Source organism: Zingiber officinale, chromosome 4B, assembly GCF_018446385.1.
Source record: "Zingiber officinale cultivar Zhangliang chromosome 4B, Zo_v1.1, whole genome shotgun sequence".
Taxonomy (NCBI): domain Eukaryota; kingdom Viridiplantae; phylum Streptophyta; class Magnoliopsida; order Zingiberales; family Zingiberaceae; genus Zingiber; species Zingiber officinale.
Window position 1 is genome coordinate 80,242,262 of NC_055993.1, and position 15,818 is coordinate 80,258,079.

At 37.1% G+C, this 15,818-nt stretch overlaps 1 protein-coding gene across 2 annotated transcripts in view; it reads right to left on the reverse strand.

Annotated features, from left to right (window-relative positions):
- Positions 1 to 9,421, reverse strand: part of LOC121975250 (transcription factor MYB3R-5-like) — a 31,336-nt gene extending 21,915 nt beyond the window's left edge. The window contains exons 1-3 of one of the 2 annotated variants that reach the window (XM_042526798.1): positions 8,830 to 9,421; positions 7,881 to 7,932; positions 7,290 to 7,347 (exon numbers count right to left, since the gene is read on the reverse strand). In XM_042526798.1, coding sequence (XP_042382732.1) covers positions 7,290 to 7,347; positions 7,881 to 7,932; positions 8,830 to 8,966 — 247 coding nt within the window. In that variant the 5' untranslated portion in view covers positions 8,967 to 9,421. Of the gene's footprint in view, positions 1 to 7,289; positions 7,348 to 7,880; positions 7,948 to 8,829 lie in introns of both variants that reach the window. The other variant, XM_042526797.1, reaches the window with a different exon arrangement.
- Positions 9,422 to 15,818: the final 6,397 nt, after the last annotated feature.

The window sequence follows — 15,818 nt, forward strand, 5'->3', positions numbered from 1 at the left end:
TCCTCTCTATTTATAGGAAAGTTGGGGTATGAAGGAGGTTACTGATTCTTATTGAATACTCCTAAGTGTTTGCCCTCAAGCTTCCAAGCCTATTCTCTTCCTCCTAAACCTAAGTCTCTACATCTTATAAGAAGGCTTAGGAAGACGAAGGAGTAAGGACGCCCTTTCGTCTCCCTGGAGTTTGCAGGAATCATGCGTTTGCAGCAGCGAAAGATACGAACTCTTTCGTCTGCCAAGTGTAACGCCCAACATCATCCCTCAACTTCAAGTGATAAATTTTTATCCACTTTCTACCTCAACTACGCCGGTGCAGATGAGTTTTTAAGATCAAGAAGAATGCTAAAGAGAGGAAGTAAAAGGCATGATTAATAGCAAAAAGATATAAATAGAAAATGTGGATTAACTATCGTGAATTATTCACCCATTATGAAGGAACTTTGATTTCGTAAGAAAATAGAAGTATTTATTAAATGAAAGATTTTGTGTAATAGAAAAAATATTTTCAGAGATGAAAATATTTATTCTGCATAATTAATAAAACAATCAAAATGTTCAACCATTCAGAACGAGGGAAGAAGAGCAAACTCAGAAAATATAAGTTTACAATGTGCTTTAAAATAACTTGTAGTTTGAAACTCACGAGTGACTTGTGGGAAAAGCTAGTAGAGTTTCATGAAGGGACATCGGAAGCAAAATTGGCAAGAAGAGACCTTCTCCGAACTCAACTCAACAATGTCAAACTTGAAAAAGGAGAAAATGTATCCATACTTCATTCTAAAATTAAGGAAATTTTAAATAGATTAATAAGTGTAGGTGGGAAACTCTCCAACCGAGATGTGATGATGAAAGCCATCAAGGCTTTCCCAAGAACCACCACTTGGATGTCAATTGTAGACTCATTCTACATTTCAAAGGATCTAGAGTAGTGTACTCTAGATAAGTTCTTCTCAACCATGGAGTTTCAAGAGACTCGAATTGAAGGTTTAAATGGAGAAACTCATAGATCAAGGGGAGTAGCACTTGTAGCCAACAAGGAGAAAGGGAAGAAGAAGAAGTCACTATCTCCACCATCCTCTAATTCTGAGGAGTCAAGTGTCTCAATAGATAGTGATCAAGAGGCATACATGGTAAGGAGGATGAGAAAAGCATTTAAGAATTTTAATTCTAACAAATTACATGCTAGGAGAAGTTCAAGGGGCAAGAGTAAAACAAGGAGGACCATATATAACAATTCACCAGAAGAAGGGCACATGAGGGATCAAGGTCCCCTCTTGAAAAAGAAGGAAGGAAAGAAGGAAAAAGAAAAGAAGAAGACAAAAGGCAAACAGGGGGTTCTCTGATTAACTGAAGATTGGAAGCAAGAAGAAAAAACTGATCCTGATGGAAATTCAAACTCTATAGTAAGATTTCATTTCACTTCATGGAAATGAAGAAGAAAAGAAATCTAGTTAAAAGAAGGTACTGCAGCGATGGAAACTTATATTCCCATTGCGTATATAAACTATTGTTAATTAAAATAAATAAAGAATCTAAGTCTAAGAAAAATAAATCCTTGAAAAATGAGATTAATATTCTAGAGGAAAAATTAAAATCCATGTCCTCTAAGGTAAATGATTCCTCTAGTATGCATGCTTCTTCTAGTTTAAATGTTTCATGTTTAGAAAAAGAAAATAAGGAACTAAGGGAAAAGATAGAATACCTTAGTAAAGCTCTTGAGCCAATACCTTAAATATGATTATAGGGAACCAAAGAGCAAACTTTAACAAAAAAGGGTTAGAATACCAGGAATCCAACAATGAGGAATCCTACCATTGTCTAATTGCTAAGGGCAATCAAAAATAAAGAAGGTAGATAGAAAATAGATCCCCAAGGAATATTTGGTTAATCCAATTAGAAAGAACTTCTATTGGATGCCAAAGTAAATCCTCGAGGGTTATAGAATTTTGGGATAGTCAGCCATAGAAGACTTAATTCAAAATTCTTATATAAATGGTTGATTTGAGACAAAAGGGGAAAGCTACGACCATTGCCTTCACTATATCTCACAACACACTATAAGCATGACTTGCTTTACATATTTCTAGACATGGATGTGAGATGATAAGATGATCCTCATAATTCACCTATGCTTATGGCATCTTGATGAATTATAAGATGTATCAAATTTTAGTGATCAATGACCAACTATAGGAAAAGAAAATATTTAATTAATAGACATCTTGCCCATAGATCATAATTGAGCATTTTAAATGTTTTGAAAACAATTCTATGTTTTGTAAAATGAGGGGTTATCCTTTTAAAACATAAGAATTCAAAATAAGTGTTCAATGTTGATAAAACATTGAATGATTTTAAGGTTTTGAGTTTTTGTCAAAACTTGAAAAATACATTGACATTTTATGAAAAATATATTTTTCCCTATTAGATGAACTTAAAAGATATGTGTTTTCAAAATTTCATAATTTTCTGGAATTTTTTTATACATTTCTGAAGTTGCCTTTAGAAATCAAATTTTTGGATTGGCTTTGTGCCAGTCGACTACATCAGAGGGCGGTCGGTTGGTGTTTTTTCCAACAACTTTGAATTCTTTCAGAAATTGATTTTTGGCAAATTTAGGTCAAAATTGATACCACATTGTGCTTGCGACTTAGTGTGATCTTTTTGTTGATGTCAAAGGGGGAGAAATGGTAAGGTTTAAAGTTAGAACTTTGTAATTCTCTATATTTGTATGAGAAACTTGAAAATTAAGTGAGTATAAGTTAAGGGGGAGCTTGGTTTTATGCTTCATGTTTACACTATGCTTGTAATTTTCAAATTGTTATTTATGCCTAACTTAAACATATTGTCACACAACAAAAAAAGGAGAGATTGTGAGTGCAATCAACCTAAGTTTGCCTATGGCTTGGGTCCTTGAGATCGGTGAAGGATGGTGCATCCGAGGGACAATCAGACGAGAAGCAAAGGAGTGGGCCGAGGGAAGCGAACTTCAAGGCAACGTGAAGAATGGCACGGAGAGGAGCTGCGAGCTCAAGTGCATATGAGGGACGAAGGCTGAGGAAGAGAGTTTCAAGGGCAACTCTGAAGAGAATGAGTGTGAGTGATTATAAGGGACCAGTCAATTGATATGAATGTCAGTCGACTGGTCCATGATCACGAAGGCACAGAATAGTTATGTGCCTAACGGTTGTAGACCAGTCAACTAATGGAGATGCACTGGTAAAGAGTCGTTGAACAGAATTACGGATTCTGTGGAGTGTCGTTGGCTATGTCCGACGGTCGTACTAATCGACTGATGAATGGACCAACTGGTGCAGGAAATGAGTTATCTTGTGATCAACTCTTTCCTCTCTATTTATATGAAGCTTGGGGCATGAAGGAGATTGCTCATTTTTATTAAATACTCCTAAGTTTTTTCCCTCAAGCTTCTAAGCTTATTCTCTTCCTCCTAAACCTAAGTCTCCATCTTGTAAAGAGGAAGAGAGTTTTGTGAGAGGTTCTACTTCAACGAGGAGTAAGCTTTAGCCAGAGTTTGTCGGGGAATCATCCACCTTACGGGCACGCCGTGGAGTAGGAGCTTTATCACCGAGCCACGTAAACGACCGTGTAGTGTGGTTTGATTTCTTGTCTTTGTAGTCTTTAGATTAACTTCCTTTATATTGTTTGTATTTCCGCTACGCAACCAACCTTGTAGGAAGTTAATTATTCGAGATAAACGTCTATTCAACCCCCTTCTAGCCAGACCATGATCTCCAACAAATACTACTATCTTTTAAGTAGCTTGCTAGTAACTAACGGTTGGACATTTATCTAAGGATGAATTCTTATATGATTCACTTTTAAAGTAAAGATTTTCAAAAACAAAAAATGTCAAGTTAAGGAGAGGATCTTTTGGAATAGTTTTGAACACTCACTTCACTTTTAAAAATTACATGTTTCAAAATAAAATTGTTTAATCTATAATTTTGAAGAATCCCTCTACTAACAAATAGATTATCTCAAAAAAAAAAAAAATACCTACACTAAAGTTGCTATTCATTTTTTCTATGCATACTTTTTGTTGAATGTCAAAGGGGGAGGGTAATGAGTTTAGAGAAGAAAAATCAAAACCCAAAATTAACAATAAGCAAAATCAAAACCCAAAATTAACAATAAGCAAAATCAAAACCCAAAATTAACAATGTCTAAGAGAACAAAAATCATGCTTACTATTTTGCTCTTGGCATAATCATGTTGTTATTTTTCTTGTATATTTTCTAACTTTAACCCAGGCTGTCATTATATTAAAAGGGAGGAGATTGTTGGTGCAGCCAACACTAATAGTCAAACTTGAGTTTTGATGAATGACAAATGGTTTAAAGTTAGATGTTGTGTGTTCTAATTGAATTACCAAGTGTGCAAGATTGAAAGACTTGATAGGGCCTCACACCAGATTGAAGTCAAGTTAGGTGAGGACCTGATAATTGGTAGGAAACCAGATAGGTTGATATCTTGCAGGAAGTTTAGTTGGATGTGTGGGACCTGACAACTAGCTGAAATCCAGATGGGGACAGAAAAATCTGGTGGATCAAGAGATCAGAGTCAAGTGATAAATTGAGGTAAACAACTGGAGGAGAGATCCCGTAAGGATGAGTCCCAATGAGACTATAGGTGCTGGTCCAACTTAAATCTATTTTAGAAGTCTAAGTTGAGACCAAGACTAGATCAAAGTCTTAGTAAGACAGGATCTAACTCATAAATATTATTATATTTCATACTATTGTCTGTTATGATAACTATGTAGGAAATCAAAATTTGAGTTACAACATTCCAAACATCCTGAAGGGATCTAGACGCCCGGAGGTCCGAACGCCGAGAGGTCCGAGTGCCCGGCCTATGTCATTATTCAGGAGCCCGGGAGTGGTCCAAGCGCTCGGGAAAGGATAGGGGCAACTTGGATAGAACTTCACTGAAGTGCAGCCACGTCAGCAATTTAGATGTCCGGGAGTGGTCCAGGCTTAGGAGTTGGATAACTCAGTGTCAAAGTAGGATCAGATAGCCTTCAAAAGCGTCCGGGGTGGTCCAGGCGCCTGGATAAACCTATAAAAGCAGCTTTAAGACATCAATTGCTATGACTTTCGTACTCATGCGCGGTTCCGAGAAGCTCTCTACGACATCGAAACGTTGCTTCAACAACCAACGCTTAAGCTACTACTCTACTTTGTTGTCGATAAAATTTGTTTATTGTTTAGTACTTAAATCTTTGTAACTATTCAAGTTTATAGTGAACTGGCTAACGAAAGCTTTCAGTGAGTGTGGGCCTTGAAGTAGAAGTTGTTAAAAGCTTTGTACCAAATAAAAGAAAAGTGTTAGCATTATTTCTTTCTTTACTTCTACTATCTTACTCTTGTGTTTTCCGAAAAAGTGAAAAAGTGACACACGCTATTCAACCCCCCTAATGCTTTTCGACCTTACAACTTCATCATGGATCAAAATCTCCACTTAACTCGAATATCCTACTATCTATTTTTTTTGCCATTCTTAGGTTCATTCTTAGACAATTCCCCCATCACCAGACAATGGATGACTTAATTCTACACCATTTTCTACTTTCATTATTTGTGACATTGTTTTTTGATGCATGAAGCCACATCTAATTTCAAGTGTTATTGTTTTCATACAATAAAATGAATGTTGATTTGATGATAACACAACAGGATACAACTACATTCTTCTGTGTGCCTTATGATAGTAGTAATAGCTCTCCATGAATAATAATATGTTTGTGACAATAGTGATAATATTTCTCAATTTGAATAGACCAATCATATTGTGTTGATTCTTTTGAGTTATATAAATTGTAATACCTGATGATTTCTTTGTTGGTATCATTTTGGGCACAAGTGGTACGTTCCAAAATGATAAGACTGTCTACATCTATAGTACCTTAAATTGCAATTAATCTAACGACTAGGAGAAGGAAATTCCATGAAACTTGTATGAATTGACTCTTTATTGTAGCATAATGAACTTTATTAGTTTCAGCAATTTCGAAGTGATAAATCCAAATTTTTAAAATTTTTGACTTATCAACAAAAATAGTAGTCAAAATTTTGATTAACCATAAATGCCACATATAATTCTTAATATGACTATTATAGACCCTAAAATCCTAACATTCAAAACTATAATCTGATCCCATGGAGCCATCATTGTTCTTAGGAAGCAACTTACAAAAATTTACTAAAGAGTATTCATGTCTACAACCTTAATATTGTTGGCAATACCCTCCATTATGATTTGAAAGTCTAATCTAAGACCAGTTGAGTCACAAGAGCTACCTTAATGAAGAATGGTCACTTCATTCTATTAGAAATCTGAGTTCCTAGTCTCATAAATATGTTAGGAGGGTGAGTGATAATGATGCCCTAGGTGTCCTATGGCAAAATTTTATCAAATTATGAATTTTGAGTTGAAATTAATGCCTTATTACTTATGGACCTCGAATCATCATCAAATAGATGCATCTACAATTTGATTAAATCACGAACAGATATCTCATTTAACAAGACATAATAAGTTACTTCATAACAATTGGAAGTCATCAGCTTGAGTCATCCACATGTTGTCAACCCTTTCAGTCATGCATGGAGGACATAGAATATTGACAAGTGAGTTCTACGTGGATGTTCATGGTCTCTGCATTAAAAGATAGAGCCATGACAAGTGCCATCAACTCATGACTATTAAGAAGGAAAATGACACGAAATTCTATACCATTATGAGGATTCCAAAAACAAATGACAGGCTCATAATGACACAAGACAAAACTTTTTAGCTCAACTGTCTAGACAAGACCGACCTAATTAAGAATGGGTTTAGAACGCATTTATCAACAAATAACATGACAGTTAGCACACCTATATGGACTTTTCTAAATTAAGTCTACTCAATACTGTATTGGCTTGGACACCAAAGAAATCTTGCAGATAAAACACCATAACTTCTGCAAGATACCACATGACTGGTTGAAACCCATCTTAGTCCAGATGAGCTTCCAATTAAGACCTAAATTGGTTCCTGAATCCCAGTCTGTCAGAAGAGCAAATCTTAACCAATACAATTATAATTCCCACCAAAAATTTTGCAAACATCCTTCCTGATCTTGAGTTTCTTTCTGATTTTGTTGTCTTGCAAAAAAAGTTAATTTCATGCATCCAAGAAATTACTAAACTTTCTTTCATGCAATGGAAGTTTACACGTGATAACTATATTAATGTATGACCTGAACAATTAGCAAGTGATCAACATACCTATTTTCTTCCAACATCTTCCTTTGTAAGCTTCAACAGCTTTCCTCAATGTCTCATCCTATTCACAAACAATAGTTGTTACCGAAACTAGAAAGATGAAGTTATGAGAAAGCATTGTTTTGAATGTCTCTGAAATTAATGGTAATAAAAAGACACTAAGCTTCAATTTCAAATATCTACCCACAACATGATGGAGAAGATGCAAAATCAAGCACCACAGTCATGTGCATCTCATTAAATCTCCTATCAGTTTGAGATTTCTTTCAGTTTTGGTGTCTTGGTTCCACTTTGTTGGAAGATTTATAAAGTCATTAGCAATGCCTTGGTCCTTGATTGCTTTGTCATATCAATCAACAAAAATGAGTGAGCAATCTAGCACACTCATATGTTTTTTTTCACAAACACACAAAAAATGTGCATCTCTCACATTTAAGTAAGCCCTCTGCCTATGACATATTAGGAGCTTAGGGCCTTGAAGTCCAAGCATTGTTATAACCAAGGGTCCTAAATTAGTCTAATTAAAAAATATGTTGATAATTTTTTAAAACTAGAGTATTGAACTTAAACTCGGGAAAATGATCAGACACTTGCCTCATGTAATGTCCAGCCACCCTTTGCTCGCCTTATAGGGCCACTAGTCCTCCTGGATGAAGGAATTCTAGAATATAAGATAAAGAAATAAGTAAAATAAACAATTTCAATGTGATCAAGTGCAATTAGTGTTATATCAGCACAATATCCTTGGCTACTGGGTAAGTGGCTATCTGGATCTTCATTTTCTACACCCATTCCTGATACCAAACTGTAGTAAATCCAACTATATCTGGATTGTAACACAAAAATATCGGTAATTTTCCTACAATCAGCCTTTCATTCACAGACTGTGTGCAACAGGACTGCAATAGACGATGCACGCAATGGAAGAGCACCTATCTAGAATAGCCAAATCTTCCATTAGGATTCCTATAACCTCTATCAAGGTCATATGAGTCCCAAGTCTCAGCATGCAGTGTATAAATCACTGAATTAGCATGCATAGTTATTGAATTGATATAGGTAGTATGACAATGTAGAGAAAACCTAGCACAAGGTAGTTTGGATGATACTATGTTCAAGAAGCATGACTAAGCTAAGGATCAATATCTGGAGCAATTCTCATCAATCAAACTTTCATATTACATAGACTTGAAACTGCAATTTCATATTCAACTATGCAGGCCCTATTAAAATAAATATTTGAATTTTATTCTTTTAAACGGAAGTGAAAAACAATTAGAATGATGATTAATTGACATATAGTCTTGACTAGATTCCTATATGCACAGGACAAAGCCTCCAGTAAAAAACGCACCGTACAGTTCTCTTTAATTTTCTTTCCATTTTTTATATAGTAAGGAGACTTTTCATTTTCATTAGCTCATCCAGCACTAATAAGCATAAATGATCAGTACGAAGTTACTAATGCACAGAATATAGATAAGCGTGCATCGAACTGCATTATGCTAAGCACCCAAATTCAAAATAAACAAAAGAGCAGCACCTCCGTGACGCAGAAGTCTTCAGTGGGCTAGAAATAGCAGGCGAAACCCTCAACAAGCCGCAACTTCCATCCGAGAGGGACGAGCTCGAGGCGCCTGCCAATTGCCTGTTCTCCACACAACTATGTTCCACTTTCATCGAGGCAACCAAACCCCAAAAGGGCCCCCTAAAACCCTAACAAAGTCGATCAACACCTCGACGGTGGCCCTGGCAACAGAAGCCCCAACCGGAAGCAGCAAGTAGATTCCTCAATCCAAATCCATCGTGAACCGACTCAGAGAATAGGGATTCGTAAAAATTCGAAAAGAACAAGACCGAGAAGAGTCTTCAGACTCCATGGAAGGGATCGAACCATGGTGCTTCGAATGGAAATCCACACGGATCTCTCTAAATCAATAATTAAAAAAAGGCGAAGGGATCGAGAAGGATCGAGGAATTGAGTCACTGCCCCGAGAAGAGCAGCGGCGGAGGCGGCACGGGAGGCGCTTGATTCCGAGGACGGAAGGGAGGAAGCTCGCGGGAGCCTTTTCCCGAGCCGCGAAGGATTTCGAAAGATAACTTCGCCCGTTGAAGCAAAAGGGCAGGACGACAGCGAGAAGAGGAAGAGTTAGCAAAAATATAATAAAATAAGGGTGAATGCGTAAAGTAGCCACGGCGAAGTCACGGAGCCGTTACATATCGGCGTCGGAAATGGGAGGGTGAGGATCCGTCGTAACAGTCGTTAACGGGCGGTGTCGTTACCGTTGGGCTCCTGTAAAGTTTGAACCTCAAACGGCATACTTTTTTATCTATGGGCAATCGTGGGCCGTCTGATCCTTCGCAAGGAAGCATCGGACCGTTAAATTTTCGAGTCGCAGCTAACTTGGGTTTGAAAACGGTTAGGTTAAGGTTTTATCGTATTAGAGTGTATATAAATTGATCACTTGATGTATCGTGTTTAATTTTCTAATTAATCATAATTACCCAAATTTTCTAATGCCAGCGTTGTAGAGGCATTATTAATACGTTGTTGAAACTTATTTAATTTTTGGGAAAAGTCAAAAGGGGATTTTTTTTCAAATTGTCAAATACATTTATTTTTTTATTAAAAGGACACTCATATCTCTGCCTAAATCTTAAATTAGTCGAGTATATTACCACCACTATAAAATCGTAGTGGTTACATAATTATAATAGTAACAGTTTCGTAATTACTATAACTAAGTTATTATATAGTTATAGTAACTATAATTCCATAGATACTACACAGTTGTTGCAACTACGATCGTAACTACTGCAGTATGGAAAAAAAATTAATACTAAAATTATTTGGAGCTTCTAAAAAGGATTTAAATGATATTTTTATAGCATAAAACCTGACCGTTATGGTTTCACCTAGTAATTAGCTATAAATCTCTAAATGAATTTCGATTTGATATATTGTATGTCTTGTAATTTTACTCAAGTCAAAAGCTATGACATCTAAAAGTTTAAGATTTAATATTCACGTTGTAGAATATATGAAATCATATATGATACAACTGTGTAATAGATACAAAATTGTAGCTCCTATAACTACATGGTAGCTCAATTGTTGCAGTTACAATTTCGTAGCCAATGTTAAACCCTAAACTTTGAGATGTTATAATTTTTTACTTAAATTGAATGGCAGGATGCATAATATATTAATTTAAAGCGCGTTCAAAGACTACAACTGATTATGGGATGAAACTTATAATAGCTAGGTTTCATGCTAAAAATGTTACTTAAATCAATTTTAGAGACTCCAAATAATATTAGTTTAAAAAAAAATTATATGTTGTAGGAGCTACGAAATCATAGCTGCTATAATTGTGTAACAGCTACAGATTCATAGTTGCTACAATGAGCCAATTTAGGTGAAAAAAATAAGAGAGATAATAATGAAAATAAGCTGTTAGTATTGTAGTGGAGGGTTTAGTGGGTCATTTTGATTAAAAAAAATAAATCAAAATACGATATCATCTTGATGATTCTAAAAAAAAAGAAACGTCCTTTTAACTTTTATCCATTTTTTGTAATACTAATCTTTAGTCAAAACTAGGGGTGGAAAATAATACCAAAATTTTTAGTATACCACACATATAATACCAAAATATATTGAATCATATCAATTTAACAGTATACTAAAAATTTTGGTATGATATTATACCATACCAAATTTTCTGTATTAGTATAACATTTATCTTGAAATTTTAGGCATACAATATCGATATCAAAATGTTACTCTAAACGATATAGAATTTAATCATATTAAAAATTTGGTATACCAAATTTTTGGTATATTGAAATTTCTATACGTTATCGGTATGATTTTTTTATACCAAATATTTTGGAACAGTGTACGATATAAATTTTGATAAATTTCAGTATACCCCATCTCTAGTCAAAATAAGAAAAGGATAAATGCCCTAGGAAATTGTGCAGTAGTCAAACACTTTAACAGTTAACCAGACATTTAATGTTCAAAACTCAATTATGACACATTATAAGATATTTTCCTCCTATGGGAGGATAAACCAAAGAACATTGGCTGCTCTGGATGGAGATCTACAAGTACTTTTCAATTTATCCTGTGGTTAGTAGGAGACTTCTGTAAGCTCTGATCGGTCACATCTAGAATTAGTCGGATTGCAAAAGTTGGATACATGAATTATAAAAAAATAAGAAAAAGATAAATGGATTATTAAGAACATTAAGAATACATCTTTATATGTATATATACACATACACACATACAAAATTTTGATGCCTTGTACACCCTTACATGAGCGACCAAAGGTGACATCCGACGTGACCACTTGATGCAACCAAAATCCATATTTTTTTAATCCCTCTCTTCCTTCATGTGGGCTTATTTGCTCTTTCTCTTCCTTCGCCTAAACCTTTTTCATCGCTCATCTACTCCTCTCTTCCCCCTGATTCAAACCTTAGGCACGGGTCATCTTGTTCAACTCTCAGCTCATGACAACTAAGTTAGAGTTTCATCAAAACTATACTAGCTATCTCCCTCCTCTTCTTTTTGTACTTATGTTTTGGAATGGTGCAAGGTGTTACAAAGGTACGTTGAGTATTTTTCTTTTATCGATCATAGTTTCTAAGAACCAGTTGTTTAAAAATCACTGCAAGATCACTTTGATGCTTGATTTTGAAGAACATGATGATGATGGTTTTCAAAAATGACTACATTAGTGCCGATTTTCAAAAACTAGTACCACATTGGTGTTGGTTTTCAAAAACTAGCACCACATTGGTACTGGTTTTTAAAAATCTATTGATTACTATATTGGTGCTAATTTTCAAAAATGGGCACATTGGTGTTGGTTTTTAAAAACCAACACCAACGTGATACTAGTTTCTACGTGATACTAGTTTCTGAAAACTAGCATCACCCAATTTTAAAAAATAGAGAAGTTAGACTAACATGTTTTAGTGTCTGTCTAAAAAACTAACATCACTGTAGTACTGTAATATGAAAACTAGCATCACCCCAATATATTGATAAAAACATAGAAGTCAAAAGACATATTGTTATTCAATGTCAAAATCTTAAAACCATTATTTGTGTATATGTACATTTATTTATTTATTTTAATAATGTATATTTTGAATAATTCTAGTCATCAATTGATATTGGTCGTAAACTCCAATGGACCAATGTTTTAGGTCACTTTGATAGTTTTCTGGTCATCCAATAATGGAAGATAGGATTGTGGGTCTGTTCATTTACATGATTGACACAAAACGATTATTAAATAGTGTTGGTGCCGGAAGCATCCGACGATCGAACCTGAGTTTTGATAATGACAAAGGATTCAAAGTTAAGGTGTGTTGTGATCTAACGTGCTTGACTAAGTGTTTCAGGAAAGTCCTAACCGTGATTAGGCAGGTGAAAACCCTAGGGGGTGGTAACCCTAGGTCATAAGGGGTGGTAACCTTATGCGGAAAGTCTTGGTGGGTCGAATGCTTCAGGCAAAAGTCATAGGGGGGTAACCCTAGGTGGAAAGTCCTGGTGTTGCGAACCAGGTGAAAGATTGGACCAGCCGGGAAGCGGAAGTCCAGCAGAAAGTCCGGAAGCATCGAGCACCGAGCAAAAGTCCAGTCGATCTAGAGGATCACGCTGGCATCAGGTAAATCTCCTGAGTGGAGTAGGTGAGGACGCGTTCCCCGTAGAGGGAACAGTAGGCGTCGGGTCGACCTCAGACTCGGACAGTCCAGAGACTGTCATAAGATTCTATTATCATATCTAATATTATCTCAGTGCTAACTTGGTTTTGTAGGACGTGTTTTGTAGTTGTGGACTAACATGTTTTGCAGGGCCAAAATTCAGAGTTTAGCCTCGGATGAACAGTGTCCGAGGCGCCTCCATGGGGCTTGGAGGCGCCTCGGGTGCAAGCCAGCACATGTCTACGCAGAAGACTTGAAGCGCCTCAGACGTGGCTGGAGGCGCCTTGGACCAGACGTTGGAGGCGCCTTGGAGCAGCCTGAAGGCGCCTCAAGCAGGATAAAGTGCGACTTGTTCTGCACTTATCACCGCGGCAAACTCGGTGCCTGGAGGCGCCTCGGACAGCCTTGGAGGCGCCTCCAGCACACTATAAAAGGGCATTTCGAACAGCAGCTTAAAACAACTCACTCCAAGCAATCCTTCTGCGACTAGCTGCTAACGACACGATCCCGAAGTGCTGCGACGACCCCCCGACGACCCGGAGCTCCGAATCTTCAGTTATTCATATTGTCGTCGGTATAATTTAATTATTTCTCATTGATTATTGTACTTCACTTGTAATTCTATTCGAACTATTAGTTGTTGCCCACAGAAAGCGATCAAGGATCGCGGGCCTTCGAGTAGGAGTCGATCAAGACTCCGAACGAAGTAAATTCCCCTGTGTCTCTGTGTTTATGTTTCTTTATTCCACTGCGTATTTTAACTCCGATAGTTTTACGAATCGAACGAAATAGCCGCGAGCGCTATTCACCCCCCCTTTAGCGCGTCTCGATCCAACAATTGGTATCAGAGCGGGGTCGCGTTGATTTGGTGCAACCACCAATCACACAATTTTTTCGCGGTGTTTTAAATTTTTTGGAGTCAACTGAAATTAGTATTATTACTATATTCCAATTTTTTTTCCATTCGTATCGATCTCGCTCGAGGTTGGTGCAACACCACTCAAGTTAGTTCTTTTTCAATTCTTTACTCCCGCACTACTAATCCAAGACTTAGTCTTGGGACATATTTTTTTATTTCTTTTGCATATTCTCTCAATGGCCCAACAAGAGGGTTTCAGCACCGTTCGTCCCCCCCTCTTCTCCGGAGAAGATTTCCGGTACTGGAAGGGACGAATGGAAACCTACCTGAAAATCCAATTCAAAACATGGATGATAATCAAGACTGGTTTGGATCTGCCAACAGATAAAGACGGCAAGCCTACACCCTGCGAGAACTAGGAGCCATCCCTAATCAAGAAGGTGGAAGCCGACGCCAAAGCTACCTGCACCCTCCAGTGTGGTCTTACCAAGGAGGAGCTCAACAGAGTCGGTCCATTTTCAACCGCAAAGGAGCTGTGGGAGAAACTGATAGAACTCCACGAGGGCACCTCCGACACCAAGGTAAGTAAAAGAGATCTTTTACTTAATAAACTATATAATTTGAAAATGTAGGAAGGTGAGACAGCAAGTTCTCTACACGCAAGAATTCAAGATATCCTCAACTCTCTCCACGGAATAGGGCAAAAGGTAGAGAATCGGGATGTCATAAGGTACGCACTAAATTCATTTCCGAGGAGCACATTGTGGGCATCAATGGTAGATGCCTACAAAGTCTCCAAGGATTTATCTTCAATAAAGTTAGATGAATTATTCTGTGAGTTTGAATTACATGAGCAGACTAATGCACAGCCAACCGAGAATGGGGTTGCTTTGGTTGCAGGTACCAGTCGAATGCGCGAACCAAGATCACGACGAAGAACTGAACTAGAGTCAGAAGAAGAACCCGACTCAAATGATGAAGATGAAGAACTAACAACGGAGCTCATGAACCTTGTAAAGAGACTCTACAAGAAGAAGAAAGGCTTCAACAAGAAGGACCTAAAGAAGGCAGTCCAAGGAGGCTCAACCAAGTTCTAAGGTAAAGTTCGAAGTGATCTGCTACGGGTGCAACCAGAAGGGGCACATCAAGGCCAACTGCCCTAATCAAAAGGATGCGAAGAAGCAAAGAAGGAAGAAAGCCCTAAAAGCGACGTGGGACGAATCCTCAGAAGAAGATACCGACAATGAACTCGATCAGACGAGTTTACTCGCACTGATGGCCTGGGACCAGATCGACGAATCCGAGAGCGAGACCGAGTCGGAGGCCGAGTCCGAGCGAAGCCACGGATTCGTATCCGTTTCCGAAGGGCTTAATCCCTCTGTAAGTATCCCTCGCCTTAATAATCTAGTTAATTACTTATTGCGAAAATTAGCTAAGTCGAACCTTAGAGTTAAGTCCCTTCTAAAGGAAGTAGAAGTCCTTAAAGAAGCGACTAACTCCAAATCTCTGACTGAATTAGTTCAGACTGGAAACTCAACTCAAGTCCAAAAACTTGAGGAAGAGAATTCCAGCCTGAAAACTCAAGTCAAGGATCTGGAGAAAATACTAGAACGATTTTCTTTAGGTTCCAAGAATCTTGACCTAATTCTTGGGACATAAAGAGTTGTTTACAATAGAACTGGTCTAGGATTTAAACCAAAAAGAAAATATAAATCCTACTTATCGCTTGTAGAAAGAACAAATAGAAAAACAGTCCAAGCATGGGCCCCCAAGTCCAAATTGATCAATTAAGTTGGATTTGGTCAATATTGGATCCCGAAGGAACAAATACACTACCTCGATAGACCATATTGAGGCTATGATCCAGGGGGAGCAAAAACGAAAACGATCTTAATAAAATGAAATTAAAATTTGAAATTAAATTAAGAATTAAATTAAAATTCAAA